The sequence below is a fragment of the Mytilus trossulus genome, chromosome 8 (assembly GCF_036588685.1).
Source record: "Mytilus trossulus isolate FHL-02 chromosome 8, PNRI_Mtr1.1.1.hap1, whole genome shotgun sequence".
Lineage (NCBI taxonomy): Eukaryota > Metazoa > Mollusca > Bivalvia > Mytilida > Mytilidae > Mytilus > Mytilus trossulus.
The window spans coordinates 14669167-14689724 of record NC_086380.1 but is presented as its reverse complement, the minus strand read 5'-3'; the positions used below and the strand labels follow the sequence as shown (position 1 = coordinate 14689724).

The 20558-nt window shown below is 32.0% G+C and overlaps 1 protein-coding gene across 1 annotated transcript; it reads left to right on the top strand.

The window, feature by feature from the left end:
- The first annotated feature begins 32 nt into the window (after positions 1–32).
- On the top strand, positions 33–19808 carry LOC134727380 (sodium- and chloride-dependent glycine transporter 1-like). The gene is made up of 13 exons (XM_063591756.1): positions 33–254; positions 1000–1131; positions 7693–7990; positions 8689–8821; positions 9448–9582; positions 11380–11483; positions 12379–12503; positions 13227–13339; positions 14228–14356; positions 14893–14992; positions 16269–16369; positions 18128–18298; positions 18957–19808. The coding sequence occupies exons 1-13, from the start codon at positions 80–82 to the stop codon at positions 19092–19094; spliced, it is 1854 nt and encodes a 617-aa protein (XP_063447826.1). The 5' UTR covers positions 33–79; the 3' UTR covers positions 19095–19808.
- Positions 19809–20558: the final 750 nt, after the last annotated feature.

The following is a 20558-nucleotide window of genomic DNA, read 5'->3' as shown; positions in this document are numbered from 1 at the left end:
TAAGCATATAGAATATAATTCAACCAACCATACATGACCGTTCAATGTCGTAAAGTTTCATTTTGTAGGAGAATTTTATATGTTTTATTTTAAAATGAGCAGTTTATCTAACAGCAGCAACGACTTTGAAAGAAATCGCCAGGAAAGGGGAGAATGGAGCAAAAAAGTGGAATATGTTTTGTCAATGGTGGGTTATCTTGTTGGATTAGGAAATCTGTGGCGTTTCCCGTACATTTGCATGAGAAACGGTGGAGGTAGGTGAAACAATGATATACCATCAAGGGGATACAGTTGCATGCGTGTATCAAATCTAGGGTTCCTTTTAAGTCTGATTTACAGTTGTGAAAAATTCCCCCGTCAAAAAATAATTACCTCTCCCTCAAAAGACTAAAAAAAAAAGATACACTTCATGTTTATATATTTTAATATACGTGTATATATATATATATATATATCATTTTATTTTACATTTTTTGAGACCTTCTTACACCATTGATGTGCGAGTTGTAATGTGTATGCTGTTAAAGATTTTTAAGATGGCGCACTTATTATTTCCCTAGATTTTTTTTCTATACTTTGCAAATTGTACATATTGCTTACAGAAGATTTTCATAGTACCTATTCTAACATCGGATAATTTGGAACTTAGTAATCTTTTAGCCAAATTTTAGTCACAAAACTGTTTAGACGAAGGCATGTTTTTTTTTCTCTCAAATTGACCGAATATTTACCAGATAAAATAAAGTATAGCATGTATCATTTGTCAATTTTTTATATATGTTTTGCATGGAAATGGGAATTGAAGTTCGAACTAGTGACTAAAAATTAAAAAAGAGGAAATGTAATAAATTCCCAGATGCGTTTTTTGAAATGGAAAAAAGAACGAAATCCAGTCTAAATCAAAAAAATTACCAACATTTACACTTCATAATTTTTCTAAAAACTACATGTATATTAGTTGTTTTTTTTACTAAAAAGAACATCATGTTTTTGTTTCAGGAGCATTTTTGATTCCATTTCTGTTTTTCTTGGTTCTATGTGGACTACCATTATTATTCCTGGAGACCACCATTGGACAATTTAGTGGTAAAGGATTTCTCCATGTTTGGGAAGTATGTCCACTATTCAAAGGTAAATTTATCAATGGACACAGGTCACTATATCTAGTTCATTTTTTTCCTAGCAGATGTTAAATTAATGCCATATTTCAACGAATAATACAAGAATTCTGACAAAAAGAGAATAGTTCCAATGAATCTTTCGTTTGATGAAGATATTAAGGTTCATGTGGACCCTATGGCTAAAATGGCCGTATTTTCACCTCAAAATGTTCTCTGAGTACAGGCAAACCTGTGCATCTGGAAAAGTTTTAAAGCATAGCATGCCCAAGATAAATAGAATTCAAATGCATTGTATGATTAAGAAAATTCATAACTTAACTGGATTTTGCCGTACACTTTTTTTCGTCTCTGGAGAAGATGATGAAATTAACAAACAGTTGAGTTAACCTTGATATGGTCCACTCAGGTACACAGTTTAAATAACCAATTATTGTCAGGTATCTATTGTCCATCTAATGTCCATGTCAATTAAAAATACTCACTTTAATTTTTACCTGTGGGGAAGTTCTCAAACCTGTTTCCCAACTTAGTTTATTTTGGCACCTTCTGGAGGAATGAAAAAAAGTGCACGACAAAATCCTGGTAAGTTTTTATTTTTCTAAAACATAAAACATACTTGAAATTTAGTTATCTAGGGCATGCTATGCCTGAATTTTTTTACAGATGCGCAGGTTTGTCTGTACTCAGAGTAAATTTTGAGGTGAAAATACAGCCATTTTAGCCATAGGGTCCACCTGAACTTTAAGTATTTGTATCAGTACAAACAAGTTAACAAATAATTTATGGGGTTTGAATTTATATCGATGATTACCACTAATTCAATACGAGCGATAGCGACTGGATATAATGTCAATCACGATGAGTATTATGTGTTTTGTATACCCCACCTAGGTGTACTATAGTTTTCGGCCTATGCATCCTTTCTTTTGCTCAGGAAGGTCTTTTTTTATGAAGTTGATGTCCAATCAACTTGAAAATTATTACATATGATAATGATCTTTCTAGTTGTAATGCCAAATTAGAGTGTGTCTTCAATTTCACGGTCCCCTCACTGAACATATAATTTTTTTATGTCAAAATTACACGGAAAACATGTCGATAATTGGCCTGTTGTTTTACATTCTGATAAATCTATATTGGACAGAAGTGGCAATAAGCTACGAACTTACAGACTGTTTAAGACAAATTTTGAACCGGAGGAATACTGCAACATAGCTTTACCCTTCATTCACAGAAGTGCTTTCGCCAAATTTAGATGTGGTGTTGCTCCCCTAAGAATTGAAACAGGGAGATATAAAAATATTGTTTTAGAAAATAGAGTGTGTCATATATGTGACGTTTTTATTGAAGATGAAGCGCATGTTTTATTAGATGTCCTCTTTATGACGATTTAAGAACCCATTTATATTATGTTGCTGAAACTTTTAATGATAATTATAATTCTTTAGATGATAATCAAAAGTTAGTGTTTTTATTCTCAGATGTACATATGATACGTGTGTGTGCCAAAACCTGTCATTTGATTTTAAAAAGACGTAGAAATTTTATGTATATATTGTAAATAGTATTTTATTTCATATTGTGTATTATATCTATGCATTTTAATAGTCTCTTATAATTCTGTATAGAATGGCTCTAATTTTAATTTTAAATCTTATTTTACAATGTATAATGATTGATTGTACTTGTTGAGAGATGAGACTTTAATCAAACATTGAATTGAATTGTGACAGCGTGCACAAAGTTGACAGCCATTGTTAAATGAGCTTTTAAAAGTAGCTGTATACATGTACAACCGTGTTAAACATAATATTTTGAATGGTATTTTTTTTTATGATAAAATGATTTAAGATAGCCATTAAAATCCTTTTAATAAAAATTGTTATCAAAATTAAATCTTAGAGTATGAAACGAACATGGATAAAAGTGCAAAAATAAATGAAACTTATGTAAAATTTAACGTATTTAGCTGCATTTTTGTACAATAAAAGTTTACGGATTTGAACTATGACTTCATACGAATTTTCAAAAATGTACATGGTTGATGAGTTTGGAATGTAGAATCGTTATGTGTAAGAAGTAGTAATTTGGAAGGATTAATATTAGAAAATGGAAGAATCGGTAAAAAAAATTATGTTCTTGCTATTTTCTTTTTTCGAAATGACTTGATAAATGCTTATTTATGTATGTGCCTGTCCCAAGTCAGGAGCCTGTAATTCAGTGGTTGTCGTTTGTTTATGTGTTACATATTTGTTTTTCGTTCATTTGTTTTACATAAACAAGGCCGTTAGTTTTCTCGTTTGAATTGTTTTACATTGCCGTCTTATTGGGGCCTTTTAAAGATGACTATGCGGTATGGGCTTTGCTTATTGTTGAAGGCCGTACGGTGACCTATAGTTGTTAGTGTCTGTGTCATTTTGTTCTTTTGTGGATAGTTGTCTCATTGGCAATCATACCACATCTTCTCTTTTTATATGATATTCAAAATGTGCATTACAAGGGGTTTTAAAAAATCTGCAAATTACGAATGATTCGAGTTCAGACTGAACACCTGAATTTTCAAAATGTCCAGCTATTATGTTACAGTTTTAAAATATAACGTTTTAACGCTTTTTTCTGTATAGGAACCACGGCATATTCGCTTATTATTTATCAAACCATAACCCATTTTTCATATACAAGTATTCTGATAAGTGTTAATACTTGTGTAAGTGGAAAGCAGCTTCGATAAATATACATTTTTTTACATATTGAATAAAAACGGATAAAGATATAAGATGTCGTTTAAGACAATTTAAATTTCTCCATTTATCTCCATATTTATTCGATAGTATTCAGTAGTAGATATAAGGAACTCTTTTTTTCATACATCTTTGATATATATATGTCGTAAAAACTGCTATTTATTTATATGTTTTTAATTATTTTTTTATTTTTTTTAATTATTACTTTTTTTTGGAGGGGGGAGTGGGCGATTATATCGTAAGTTATAAAGTTGTGTGTATTCTAATGGCAAGTATTAGTGCTACAGCATCCTCAAAACTCATTGTAATATAGTTATCAAAAATGTTCATTAATTTTTTTTAATTATACTAATATTCTGATATGTTTACTATAATAAAACATAGATAAAAAGGATAAGAAACCCTTTAAAAATAAAACAAAAATCTACACTATATTACAGAATATCATTTCAAGTGATTTTTTTTCTCAAATATCTATTTCAGTATTTCCCTGAATTCACCTTCTTGGCAATTTAGGTAGAACATAGTTCAATGATAATTATATAAGGTGAAAAACTAACCAGTTTGATTTTAGAGCTTTGAGGCAACTAAGTTATTCCGGACCTAAGATTTTTTTTCAAATTAAAAACTAGAGTCGTTCACTCCTAGATTCAATTAACTTCTTTTTTGCGCATGACCTTTTACCTTTGATCTGAGCCTAGATAAAATTAAAAAAAAAGGACACTTAGTACACATGAGAGAGAACTCGCATTCAGTATAATAATATGTCCACAACTCGAAATGGTTTAAAAGAACCGTGCTTGCATATCTTAATGAAAGGAAGTGCACGTCCAATAGCTCAAAAAATAATTCAATAAATGAATGATTCCTCTTTTCTTGTTACGGTATGTTACGTCAAGTCAAGGCGATTTTCGTTCGTTCGTAAGATGTTGAGAAACATCTAATAGGGGAGAGTTGGGATCCCGCTAACATGTTTAACCCCGCCACAGTTTGTACATATGTCCCTGTCTAATGTCAGGAGCTTGTAATTTAGTGTTTGTCGTTTGTTGATGTGTTAAACATTTGTTTTTCGTTCATTGTATTGTTGTACATAAATTAGGCCTTCTGTTGTTTGTTTGAATTGTTTTACAAGTGTCGACCATTTCTGGGCCTTTTATAGCTGACTCTTCGGTACGGTCTTTGTTCATTGTTGATGACCGTTCGGTGACCTTTTAAAAATCTTCAATTCGGTCTCTTGTGGAGAGTTGACGCATTGGCAATCATACCACATGTTCTTTTCTATATCTTTACTGTTCATTTAAGTTCAACGAGTCAATTGGAAATGACCAATTAAACACTCACTTTGACTAATACGTCGTTCGGGACAAATAGGATCAATCGATCCGTGCAGATTATTAAAATGACATATATATTTATATACATATTGACTTGCTTCATCATGCTGTGACATATACTGAGCTGGTAAAAAGCTGTTCAAAAATATGGTAGAAGCTGTGTTTATACTAGATTTAAATTATCATTTTGTATTGAAATGGAAATATAATTGTGTTATGTACGGGGCGCCGAATGGGACTCTTGTAGCTTTGTACTCGAAATTGAATTTTCTACGGACAAAAGTGAGTTGTGTTCAACAAAATTTAGTTTAGTTTATCAAATGTTGTAGCATACATACTACACATTTAAATTTTGTCATACAAAATTATCTTTCAGTGGACAAAAGTTTCTTTTGTCATCACAACATTCATTTTTGTAACACAAACTTTACGTTTGTTACCTTATTTGTAAATTAGACGACAAAAGTAAATTGTGTATGCAAATTAGTTTGAATTGGATTCTGTGAACTAATTTGCATACAAAACTGAGATTTTGTTACACAATTCAATTTTGTGTTTATTTTTGTGTATAAAAAATTGAGTTTTGTTAAACAGAAGTGAAAATTTCACACAAAAGTCAATTTTGTCTTCATAAAAATAAACACAAAATTCATGTTTGTCATGACAAAACTCAATTTTGTGCTTAATTTTGTGTTGACAAAATTGACTTTTGTGTTGACAAAATTGACATTTGTGTTGACAAAATTGACTTTTGTGTTGAAAAAATTGACTTTTGTGACACAAAATTCCTTTTTTCATGACCAAATTCAATTTTGTGTTTATTTTTGTGAATACAAAATTGAGTTTTGTTAAACAGAAGTGAAAATTTACCACAAAAGTTACAAAATTCAATTTGTTAAAGAAGTCAATTTTGTGTCACACAAGTCAATTTTGTGTCACACAAGTCAATTTTGTGTCACACAAGTCAATTTTGTGTCATACAAGCTAATTTTGAATGCAAATAAGTTTATATTTGCACATCTATTTGAAAAAATTGAATCTTGTCATGACAAAAAGGAATCTTGTCATGACAAAAAGGAATTTTGTCTACAAAAATGAATTTTGTCTACAAAAATGAATTTTGTCTACAAAAATGAATTTTGTCTACAAAAATGAATTTTGTCTACAAAAATGAATTGTTGTTGAATAAAAAAAAAAAAATGAATTTTGACATGAGAAGAATGAGTTTTGTCTACAAAAATGAATTTTGTCATCACAAAATTGAAGTTCTCTTAAAACAAATCTGTATCACATAGTGTTGTAAGTCAAAAAAAAATTTGTTTTGACATAATTGAATTTTGTACAAAACCACAAGAGTCCCATTCGGCGCCCCTTAATGTAGCATGTGTATCTATCTGTAGTGAGACACGACTGTTTAATGTTAAAATTCGTTTATGCAAATTTTCATCAATTTCTTTTATCAATTGAAGGTAAAATACCGTTTTCTATCAGTGGGTTCAATATATAGATAAATGCAAACATATTTGTTCTACCGAAGAAACACATTAGGGGGGGGGGGATAATAAATTTGTCAAAACTATGTTAGATTTCAACGCACTTGCCATACCCCATCCTCTCTCTCTCTCTCTCTCTCTCTCTCTCTCTCTCTCTCTCTCTCTCTCTCTCTCTCTCTCTCTCTCTCTGTGTGTCTATCTCTCTCTGTGTCTGTCTCAATCTGTCCCTCCCTCTTTCTATGTATACTCTCCTCTCTCCCTCTCTGTGTCTGTCTCAATCTGTCCCTCCCTCTTTCTATATACTCTCTCTCTCTCTCTCTCTCTCTCTCTCTCTCTCTCTCTCTCTCTCTCTCTCTGTGTGTGTGTGGGTGTGTGTGTGTGTGTGTGTCTTGGAAAAGGCACTCACTCATTGTGTATGATTTTTTTTTGTACAAATTCACAAACGTCATTTTTATATTTTTATACAGGAACATTGTATGTATGTGACAATGTCAAACTTTGAAGAATTTTTACCACTGAAATGAAATAAGAGTTGTCATAGTAGGTTGTTTGACCGATGATTTTATTTTTCAGGGAAAGATGTTGGTATGATGATTCCTACATCTAATTTTAGTATATTTATAACATGATCATTAGATATACGTGGCTACTATTTGATTTTTATGGGTCAAGGATAAAATTTAAAAAAAGGCAGGATGAGTAAGCAATTTTGCAAAAAAAAACAAGCAGGATAAACTAATAAAAAAAGACAGGATAGAAAGAGTGAAAAAGAACAAGACATCAAAGCGTAAAAAAATATGCAGAACAAAATTAGCATCCTTAACCCCCCTTTTCCCCCTATAAATCAAAGGGTAGCCCCCTTACTTCGGGAATAATTTTATCATATGTTTCAGGAATCGGTGTCGGTATGATGATTCCTATTTTTGTATTTAGTATTTTTTATAACATGATCATTGCATGGACTTTGTATTATATCGGGAATGATGATTTTATTTTCCAGGAATAGGTGTTGGTATGATGATTCCTATTTTTGTATTTAGTATCTATTACAACATGATCATCGCATGGACTTTGTATTACATCGGAAACTCTTTTCTGAGTCCGTTACCATGGACAAATTGTGACAACTACTGGAATAGTCCTAATTGTGTAGTGGACCACGGGTTCTTGAAGAATATTAATAACATAACAGGGCAGAGTTTAAACATTAGTTCGCAGTTGTATGAAGATACCACAGAAATGGAGTTTGTAGCGAACAGAAGTTCCGAATGGATTACTGCACAGGAAGACTTTTGGCAGTAAGTTCTCGGGCCTTATAGATCCTTCTTTTGGGCTTATATAATTTAAGGACCATTGAGTGATAGAAATGCACATCATGTATTTCAAAATGAGCCCTTCTGTTGGTGTTAAGCTTATTCAGTTCTCTCTTAAGTTATTCTTCCTAGAAAATATATCACCAACATGACCTTTTATAGCTAACTATGCGGTACGGGCTTTGCTCATTGTTGCAGGGCGTATGTCGACCTACAGTTGTTTATTTGTGTCTCATTTGATCTATTGTAAGAGTTGTCTTATTGGCAATCATACCACATGTTCATTTCTTTTTGAAAAACAGGTTCTACATACGCCGATATTCATTTTTGTTATTGAAAATAAAAACACTTTTTTTGAAGCTTTGTCCTTTGGTCTCTTGTGGATAATATCTTTGGCAATCCTACTTTATCTCCTTATTTTTAGATACAATAAATCGAATGTTTCCCAAGTTACGTTCACAAGGTAATTCTCTGCAATAAAACCTGTATCTCTATTACGACATTTTATTCCGACTCATATCCGAATGATCTGTGGTTTTGCATGTCGAATGCATTTACATATACAATGAAGCAAAAAAGCATCAGTCTCATTTTTTTTAGCATTCTTGCAATATCCTATTACTGATTAGCCAAAAATATAAATAAATACGCATTTCTTATGGAACAAATTTTCTTCATTGCAGAAACAATGTACTGCAAATGTCCACAGGTTTAGAAGACTTGGGTAATTTGAACTGGCGTTTATTGTTGTGCTTGCTTGGTGCATGGGTTATTGTAGGATTATGCATAATGAAAGGGATCAAATCAATAGGGAAGGTTAGTTAGTATACAGTAGTTTATATCATATGATCTATTTTTATTATATAAAAATGTTTTTCTGTCACAAATCATGATGTATTGTTCTATGTGTACATGTTATGCTGCCCGTCAAGGGCCCTTGATTGGAATTATAAATATTCTATTCTTATTCTTCTTCTTATGATCATTGATTTACTTTTAGTATATTGTTCTCGACATTCTTCCCTTTACTACATAGATATAAGATAGAAGATGTCAATGAGACAACTCTCAATGTATACATTGTTACCTCATGCATACCTAATAGTAAGGGTTGTGTTTTATCGCCATCGTGTGAATGACTATAAATGTTTACCTACTAGTATATTTTACGAGTGTTGGTGAACGTTTTAACATGAATATGTAAGCATTACATTTAAAAAGCCATTTTTATTTTCCTCAAAAAGCCAAATAATTCTAAAAAGGTTTGAAACATTTTCCATAAGTTAAAACAATAAAAGCACTACGTATTAAGATTGGACATCATTTGCATAAAGTCAATCCTTATAAGGCAATTTTGAAAATATCTTTTAATATGAGCTATATGGAGAAATAGTGTATAAAATATCTCAATTACATTACATGTATATATGTTTTTTTTAAAGGTTGTGTACGTAACAGCAGTATTACCGTATATTTTACTGACAGTGATATTCATCAGAGGACTGACACTTGAGGGTTCTCTTTACGGAGTTATGACATTTCTGAATCCAGATTTTAGTAAACTTTTAGAAATCAGTGTAAGTATGAAACATTATAATATTGCAACAACCATTTCGCTGTGAGAGAACTGGAAAAAATATTGTGATTTCCATCTTTAAAGAACAAACTATTTTGGTCGCGGGAAAACAACATCTGATTGATACTGCATGTCATTAAAATTAATGTTCAATTCATGAAAATGTGCGAGATATATATCCCATTATGGTGACCACAGATATGCGCAGATTGTAACAACAAATCCGTCCTCTGGTTATTTTGATATGATATTACTGAATGAGATATTTTACTGGATTTGTACATGTAGCATAAACAATACGACGGGTGTCAAATTAGGGGTGAACAATGACTAACGGCCGGTGCACATCACTGATTTTTCACCGATTTTTCCTATTACAATATAAAACGAATGTATCGGCATACATGCTGAGTTGTTCGTTCGAATGCTATTAGATAAATAGATTAAGACCAATGACTCTTTAAATAAATTTGTATTTCATTGCATGGATATTATAATATTTTTGAAGGAGTATTGAATTTGTTCATCGTTATAGAAATTGTCTGTTGTGCATACAATTTAAAAGTGGGTTCACAGACATCCGTGTACTATAATGATATTCGGAGACCATGTACACTAAAGTATAAACAAAACAGAATTGGCTTATACTTTTAAATTTATGTAATAAGGCAATCATATAAGATATAATAAGTATATTCATATTTTAACTTTAGTATAAAGATATAACAAAAAAGATGTGCACGAAATTTAAAATGAAAAAGATAGATAGAGAGAAAGAGACTTCTCGCTTCATCTATCTTTTTTGTATGAAACTTGAGAGTATAAATGAATGTATATACATGTATCATGTAATTGTTGCGATCCGCATTAAGTACATCGAATTTAATTTATGATAAACATGTACTAAGTATTAGAAAGGCAAAAAATGGGCAGCAATGATATATATGCAAGCGCAATAACGGATATACCAGAGACTGGTTCTGATATCGAAAAGCTCGTTCTAAAGCATTGTGATGTAAGATATAGAGAGGTACAAATGTAACATAAAATCCAACTAAAAATTATATGTTATTCAGGTCTCAGACAGGGTATATACTGTGACATTCCCGGCTTAGAGTTTATATCCCCTGAGCCGGGAATGTCACAGTATATACCCTTTCTGAGACCTGAATAACATATATATCACGGATTATTTTCCAGTGCAGGTTTTTGTTCACAACACATATAAGTTGAAAACCTTAATATGTTCGGCACACGTGAATGATTTTCTAACTTGCTGTTATCATAATTTTATGGTGTATGTAATTATTTATAATAACACTTTTAACATTAAATTTAAGTATAAAAAATGTTTTATTGACTGAAGCACGTCATTATTTTCCCTCTGTGAGCCTCTGACAATCTGATAGCTTTTGACTACGTCACATAGTAACCGGTGTTATTGATGACGTTTTTGAGGTTCCAATTGGGGATAAAAACGTCGTATATACCCCGGCAATTTCCTGAATATACACTGACATAGATCTCTGTGTTGTTATCCAATCACAAACCTCGACACATTTGTAATCCGTAATATTATACAATTACTGTCTTTTGGTGAGGTAAATGTTATACAATTATTGACTTTTGATGAGGTTGATACATATAGATTCTTACATTGATACCAGTTGATTATCGGATTTATCCAATCAAGATAGTTAAATTATCAATTTTAAAGTCCGAGCCGTCTCGGCGAGGACTTTAAAATTTATAATTTAATTATGTTTAATGTTTAATGTTTTTTTTTTCTCAATTTCAGATTTGGATCGAAGCTGGCTTACAAGTATTCTTTTCATTAGGAACTGGGACCGGTCTCCTTATTTCTCTCGCTAGTTTCAACAAATTTGACAACAATTGCTTGAGGTTAATATAATAAACCAACTCCTTTTGAAATAATGAAACTATTTTCAATCAAAACCCAGTTAACAAAAGAAGCGTTATACTTTTATTCGGACATTGAATTCGAATCGAATGTGAATCTAATTCGCTAATCGCGTTCACACACTTTTCTTTTTTTCATTCGAAATAATTCGAATTGGCTAATTCGAATTATCCAATTCGCATTAGAAATACACTTTTGTGAATACTAATTAAAAGTTAACGTCGTTTGGACAGTAAATCTTAATTTATTTATGTTGTAATTTTATCATTCATTGTTTCTTTGTCCCTTGGTATCATGATTGGTATTCGAAGCAAAACATACTATTCTCGATGGTTTCACGTCATTCAGCTGAACTTTAAAATATAAAAAAAATAAATTCGGAATAGTACTCACACCATATAAACAGTATACAGGCAACTAGATGTTTTAAAGGGATGCAAATAAAAAAAAACAAGCATAAAAAGATAAGAGGATGTGGTACGATTGCCAATGAGACGACTCTCAACCAGAGACCAAAGCAATATATACGTTAACAGGGGCGGATCAAGCCATTCAAAAAAGGGGGGTTCCAACTTTATGTCCCCATTCAAATGCATTGATCGGCCAAAAAAGGGCGGTGGTTCCATCCCCCGGTACACATCCCACCCGGGATCCGCCAATGGTCAACAACTTTAGATCACAAATATTGAGCGAAACTTATTCCGCTATACAAGGCACTGGGATATATACAATTGCAATGTAATTATTGTTTGCAGTTGTTGAACGATATATATATATGTTATTGTGTAGTGTATTCCATAGATAAATAATTTTTATTATATATTATACATTTTACTATCAGAAATTAAGTTGTGTTTTCCCCATATTTTATTTAAGGGATTCTGTTCTGTTGTCGTTTACAAGTGAAGGAACAAGTATATATTGTGGACTGGTCATATTTACTGTCCTAGGATTCATGGCTACAAAGTTTGGACTGCCTATCGACAAAATAGTTAAATCAGGTGTGTTGAATTTTATGTTTCTCAAATGCCTAGCCGATTTAATTGTACTTTCCCGATCGGTTGAATATTTTTCATAAACAGCGTGCGGTTCTGCAGTGTAATCGACCTCTTTAATAAAAATCCTCTCTAATCGTTGCTAGATTGATATCGATTTTACTGAGCTGGTTAGCGTTTTGGGTATTTTGTTCGATAAAGAACACCAATTCAGGCGCTGTTCCTTTGTTTTGGGGTTTAATCAATAGTTTTAAAACGCCACTCGTGCACCATCCAATTGGAACCAAATAGTTCTAGTATTTTAATCAAAGTAATCCGTAGTGTTTTACATTTCTTTCCGCATCTATATTAAAAAGTGTATCACATGAACGAATGTGTTTTAGTTTAATCTAATTGGTCGATAATGGCTGTAATAGTTTATTGACTGATGTATTAAGTTGTGATATTAATCTCGTTGCCAACAAAACGTGCAGAAAAGCAACACCACAGTGACGCTGCAATGTAAATACCAGGACAACATCAAAGTATTTATAGCCTATAGGGAATCTTTATTATAACAGACTTTTTCATTACCAAATATGACGAACTGTATCAGAAAAAAATATAAATAAAATCTTCGTACATTTCCATATCTGAGGCAATACACTTTTGTTATTCATGTAACATGAAAACAGACTTGTTTAATTGTTAATTGCTATATCAATAAGAGGAATATGTTATGTCTTTAAGGACCAGGAATAGGTTTTATGGCGTATCCAGAAGCACTAGCACATCTGCCAGGTCAGAATGTTTGGTCGTGTCTCTTCTTCATAATGCTTTTAACTGTTGGCTTAGATAGTCAGGTAAGGAATTGTTATAGCAATAGAAATCAAAGGTACCAGGAATATAATCTAATACGCCAGACGCGCGTTTCGACTACATAAGACTCATCAGTGACGTTCAGATCAAAATAGCTATAAAGCCAAACAAGTACAAAGTTGAAGAGCAATGAGGACCCATAATTTCCAAAAAGGTGTGCCAAATACGGCTTAGGTAATCTATTCCTGGAATAAGAAAATCCTTAGGTTTTCGAAAAATTCAAAGTTTTGTAACAGAAAATTTATAAAAATTAGCAAAAACTATTTAATAGTAAGTCATTTTATTTTTAACATGCTTTGTGTGTATGTTGATTGTGAGTTGCATTTGGTTGACATGCTGCTTGCAAAAGTATTCGTTCTCTGTTTTACTAAAATATTTATTTATTTACAAAGATTTATTTATAGATTTTGCAAACACCAGAAACGAACATAGTGTGTAATTTCCCTGCGCATATCACAATCATTTTATTATGTTACGTAGGAGAAATATTCACATAGTTTGCTTCAAAAATTGAGAAAGCGGATTGTTTTTTTTAAAGGAAATATAAAGAAGAACAAACTCATTTCTGGTTTATTTTAACCTAACAGTTTAATTTGCTACTGTTCACTTATAATGTCACAATAACACAATTCAAGTCAAAATCAAAGCACTGAGTGGTAGTAACAAGGGAGATTTATTTTCCCTATTAGGGGTATTATATTGATGGTAGTATTGACGATATTTTCATACACATAACAGATGTTTCATACATGATTTATGCTTAAGAACATATATTATTAAGAGTCAGTTACCGGTGTGTTACATGTATATATTAAGGAGAGTTATTAACATTCTCAAAGAGAGAGGGCTATATCTTATATTATTTTTTTAAGTTTGCCATTTGTGAATCTGCTGTTGGTGTATTAACGGATAGTTTCCCGAGACTACGAAGACGGAGAAGCGCTATCACAGTCCTGTTTTGTTTGCTGTGTTTTGTGCTTGGAATTATTTTCTGTTTCCAGGTGAGTTTATATTTTCTATAAATTTGATGTATTGTAAAAACATACTGCGAGACAAATGCATCACATACTAGTTAGTAAATGATATTGACAGAAAACATACAGAAAAAAAGATTAGCATATGTTTAACGTAATATCGATAAGAATTCTTAAATAGTATAATGCTGATAGTATGCATTAATACGTACATATATCAATCAGGTTTGCAATGAAAAACAGATATGATAGTAAAAACAAAAAAAATATCAAATGCTGATGCTTTATTTACTAGGTTGAAAGTGACAATTCGGAAATGAAATGAAAAATAATTAAACAAATGTATAGAAAGAGTATATGACTTTCGTAACCTTGAATTTTCATGGTATGTTTCTGAACTTGTGATTCAAGAGAAAAGATAATTAAGGGAAAATGAAACATCATAAGATAAAACAAAAACAGACAAAAAGGATGATAGGATAATTAATTAACAGATATGAAAAAACAGGATTGGGCAACACTAACTCCACACAAACTGATGTTTATTTTCTGCCTTTTTTCAGGGAGGGATATATATTTTCCAACTAATAGATTGGTATATTGCTGCATTTTCACGACCAATCATTGGTATTTTAGAATGTTTAATATTTGGATGGATATATGGTGTGTATTTTGATTTATATATTGTTACTTGAAGGTTAATCACATACTATGTGCAAAAATGAATTTTAATGCATAATGACTCAATGGATTCAATATGTAAAATCTATATTTGATGATACAGGTCTTAGTTTTATATGGAACGATCAATTAGTTGTAAATATTGATTGGTTAAAAAGTATGGTTAAACAGCGATTAACAGATCAGTACTATTAGCATTGGTTCTCGCAGATACATAATGCATCTAGGGGTGAATTCTATTCTTTATTCAAACTCGAGTTTGGTTTGGAACCGTATCTATTGCGATTATTACCCAAGGACAGATATTACATATCTAAACTTCGATGTTCGAATCTGAAGTTACCTATTGAGACGGGTAGATGGGCGGGGATCGCGAGGGAAAATAGGATATGTACATTATGTATTGAGGGAATAGGGGATGAGTTTCATATATTGTTTACCTGTAAAAATGCTGATGTTTCTGCTCTTAGATCAAAGTTTATACCAAATTACTATGTAATGCATCCAAGCAAGAACAAGTTCACTGGCTTGTTGTCTATTTGTAACGTACAAGTTCAAGGGATTTATCAATTTTTGCGAAGAAAATCATAAAATACTTTATAAAATTATACCAAATGTCTTTTAAAATATACTATGTATTTGTGTTTCGTTTGTCCTGTTTCGTTATGTATTATCTTAATATGTTTGTATATATTGTCCTCTTGTACACAAGTATGTGTCTGAGGTTATGAATAAAATCTTGAAATCTTGAATCTTGCTAGCTGTAGACTTTAACATGTACTTAGTAATTTAGTTGTCAATGTTTGGACTGCCCATGTCTTGTTTTTAAACGTTCGGACGATATTATCATTACTATTGATGCTTGTTCATCATTAAAATAAAACCTTCTTACACGTGTCATTGTTGAAAGAACCAAAGAGCTGTGCTATCATGGTTGCCACTGAGAGAAATATCCACTAGAAATCAAAGTACTCGGATGTAAAAAAATCTATTAACCATCGCACGATCCTTAGAAATGAAAAAAACTATAACGTACAGTACACGTTAAGGCCTGACAACAATCCCGACGAGACACCAAAGATCAAACATATACTTAAATAACATTGCAGACAGCAACACAGAAAGATTCCTTACTAAGGTAAGTGTCAAATTTAACGGATTCAATAACTTTACCACACAGTTAATGCTTACTTTAAGTGATATTTTAGAAATAATATTTTCCATTAAATATTTCTAATCCAAATGAATTCATATACAGGACTCGAACGTCTATCACACGACCTTCACCTGATGATTGGTAAACGACTACCTGCCTTTTTTAGAATTTGTATAGCAGTTGTTACGCCTGCAATCCTGATGGTTAGTTAAATACTTAAAATATATTGAGATTTATTTAGATATTGCAGAAAATTATTAGTATCTTCCTCTTAAATCAGCTGAAGTTTAAATAAAATATGTATGTACATTTAATATTCCCGTAATGCAAATACAAAGAAAAAGATTGAATAAATAAAACATGCATGATTTCAAATACATTGCTACAACACCCATCATAGATACCAGGTTAAAATGTGTGTACGACAGACGCGCAATTCGTCCACAAAAGACTCAGAAGTAAGGCTCGAATAAAAAAAACCGAAACAACTAAAGCATGAAGTTGAAGAGCATTATGGACCAAAATCCCATTATTTTCCAAATTCATCTGGGTAATCGATAATCGATATATGTGGAAAGCATATTAAAATTAAATTGGGAATGGAAATGGGACAACAACCCGAACAAAGAGAACTAAACAGCCCAAGGCCACCAATGGGTCTTAAACACATCCAGAAAATCTCATACGCGGAGGCGTGCTCCAACTGGCCCATAAAGAAAATATATACTTGTTCAGTTATGAAGGACGTATAACTAAACTAAAACATATATAAAAAAACTAAAACTAAAAATCATATAAAAATTGGGACATGCACAAAATACGGCGGGTTAAACAGGTTATTTGGGATATCAACCATCCCCCGGTACATGTAGCCAATGTAGAAAAAAAAACCCGAAAAGCAATACGCACAGTATAAAACTCAGTTTAAAAGAAGACCGATTTTAGATTATTAACAAAATGAACTAAACAAAATGACAGTGATTCATACATAAACAAAGGACTACTAGCAGGTACTGACATGCCAACTCAAGACCTCAATTACACTGCTTGAAAGCTTATGTCTTCATCATGTGACTATCAGGCACAACCACTCCCGTATCATACCATCATGAAATATATGAGAAGAACATAACCCGTCACATGCCAACAACTGTTTTTTTTATAATAAAAAGTGTTTACATTCGAACGTCACTGTTGAGTCTTTTGTAGTCGAAAAAGCGTCTGACGTGCTTACTCAATTTAATCCTGGTATCTATAATGAGTTTATTCCCAATGCAAAATCCTATAATGGAACCAATAGTAAATCAAAAATATGCCATTTCCTTACAACAGTATCGTAACTATACCCCTTCTCTATAAGTCTGTTTACAGGTTTAGTTAACTTTTGAGATGAATATGTCAATATATTTGTGCTTTGTAAAGAATATAGTAATAAACAATTGGATGTGAATTACTTGAACGTATAAGATGCCTGCATGTTCATTTATATTTACGAATGGTGTCATTGTACTGATGATAAGATTTAGTAAATGTTTTGACTAGTTGTGATATCGAAAACCCTGTTGTTATAATTTCTGTAATTCATAGATTTCTTTCTCTGAAATCAAATACGTTATTACATACATGAGCGAATCATACAAGTTGAGATATTTAAACACCAGAAGATGGTGACAAGGGAACGTCATCATCTAAAAATGGATAATTAACAATAGGAAATGGAAAAGCTTGTAAACACTTTTGATTTATATTTACGACCATAATAATGATAAAACAAGTCTTCAAGATTTGAAGAGAATACCTGCACCATCAGTGGCATGCATTTGTTTGTAGGAATATGATCCACAACTACCATTCCCTTTCACATACGACACACCTCGGGAAATACCGAATTGCTTAAGTGATGATATTGAATGAATTGCTGATTCACCAGATTCATATTGTCTTTCCTAATTTCTTTCTAGGTATTAGTTATATCAACATTTGCAGGATATAAAAGACCAGCGTATGGGAGTTATGTATATCCACAATATGCAGCCGTTATTGGAATACTTATATCCGTGTCTCCTATTATACCTATTATAGTTTTTGCAATCATTGCCATTCGGAAAGCAGAAGGGAGCTCTTTTTCAGAAGTGAGTATAATTGATCACATCCAGTGTAAATTCTTGTCTGATATAATGTTCATACAAACCGGATGTTGCGATTTTAGAAAAAAAAGATGATTTAACTTTTTTAAGGTTAAAAATTATACATATGATGTGCACTTCTACGAAAACTGTGTTTTCTTATGGTGTGTGGTACTTTCAAAAGAGACTCTAACATTGTCGCTCATATAAAAGTTCATATCAATTCTTCTGCTTTTGTTCGTACTTTGTATCTTTATAATCGATTTGAACATCGGTTAAATACTGTTGCTCAATGTCCTAGATGATATTCTTTTCTAATATATTAAGATTCATTTAACAAATGCAAAAGGCTGAATCAAGAGGTTAATAAATACTAGGACACAACTTTTCTAATACACAATTTTGCATTTAATTTCCGGTAGGGGTAATAGCGAGAAGTTGTCACTTTTTCCTCCCAAACAGCATTCAGTTTATTGAACTATCTTAATATATTGACATGGGCAATAACCCAAATGAACATATTATATACTAGTAGTTTATTACATAATGAAACCTCACCGTCATATTTGTAATGACCAAACGGTAGACTTTACCTCACAAGACCAAAGTCCTTATAGATATATGCATGTACTTAGTTTTTGCTATTATTTTATTATTCTTTCAGAAATTACGCTCTTCCATGAAGCCCACCGTGTTTTGGAGTCCTGTGCGTACAGACGAACAAAACAATTCAAAGGATTCACTGGTTGTAGGCTTAAGTGTTACTGAAAAAATCAAACTCAATCTATTGGGCACAAAATAAAAGAAGCCATCCAACCGTTAAGGGAGTTCGCTACTTAGTTTAAAAATAACAAGTTTTTCATAACACTTGTTCTATTGATACATGTAGGAGATCAATAAAGGAACCGAAAGAGTAGAAAAGATATAGGGTAATGTGCTTGTTTTCAAGATATTAGCCATTGACATGTAGCGGGAAAATGGTCTTCCTTGATTTTTCATAGCTTGAGTATTGACCAGTTTAAGGTCTGAAAAACTTTTAAAAATAACAAAGATTTTTTAAGGGTCTCATTGGGGGTTCCGATCCTTGACCCTGCTTCCTGTTTTGTCAGATTCCCGTATCCCGCTTACACAATGTACGTAAGCAATTCTCATCTTTTTGTGATTTCCCGGGTCCCGCTAGACCTTATTTCCCGTTTTCACGACACAATAATTTGACTTCCACGTGTTACGCTTACAACAAATCGGAAATCCCGCGTCACGCTTAAACCCCAATGAGACCCACTTTATAAGACTTTTACAGATGGCTGATAATTGTACACGTGAAAGATTTATTAAAAGACAAACGAGGGTCAATGGGCAAACATTATTAAGGCATTCAAATTGTCAAAACCATTCCGAAAATCTGACAAAAAAGCCAAAACATTACTAGCGAACCTCCTTTAAGCCAAAGCGCTTTTAAAACATTTTGAAAACAAACACTGAGCCACATGTAGATTAATAAAGTTTTCACAGTTATCACCTGTATTTATCATTTACCAGTATCGTATAAGGAACAATGAAAGGAAGCTGAATACTAATGTTTTCTAATTTTAAAATGGTTGTTTAAAATGATATCACTGACCAAGAGTCCATACTTCCATATGAAAGTATATCGATCTTTGTCCCAAACGTCAGCACTAAAATGAAGTTCTTAAATAGAGGCGAAAATTTCTAAAGGCACATTATTTTGTTTTTTTATAAATTACAGTTGCTTTTGTAAAACAATCAACATCAGGTGTGCAAAATAATATTTATTATTACGTCGCTCCTCTAGTTGTATTAATGATATATCTCCTATAGTAGTGGTGTGATTTTATATCGTTGTGCAATACGTTCCTAAAAAGACAAAACACAACATTATTTAGAATAAATGAAATGTTTTCACTTCAAACATAAAAATTTATGAATCTAGTCTAGTCAGTAAAATTTCAAAATTTCAAAACAATATTTTCCCTGTTCACTAATTGTGCTAAACAATTCTGTCATCATCATATTATTATATAACTTGGCCAACCATGAGAAGATGAAAAAAAAACCAAACCCCAAGTATAACCCACTTCGTGTAATGGACTAGTTTCCTGTCAAATATTGTATTAACTCAATCAAGGCGTCACAAAACTTTTTTGATTTTGATTAGTCGCATTAAATATTTTCCTCGTCATTTTAGAGGAATGCGCATAATGCAGAGCAGTGACGGACCAAGTGAAGTGATTCTTACCACGCATAT

Coding starts and splice junctions, on each gene's coding strand:
- LOC134727380 (XM_063591756.1), top strand. CDS start 80: ATGTTTTATTTTAAAATGAGCAGTTTATCTAACAGCAGCAACGACTTT. Junction 9,583..11,379: donor GTAAACTTTTAGAAATCAGT/GTAAGTATGAAA, acceptor TCTCAATTTCAG/ATTTGGATCGAAGCTGGCTT. Junction 18,299..18,956: donor AAGGGAGCTCTTTTTCAGAA/GTGAGTATAATT, acceptor TTATTCTTTCAG/AAATTACGCTCTTCCATGAA.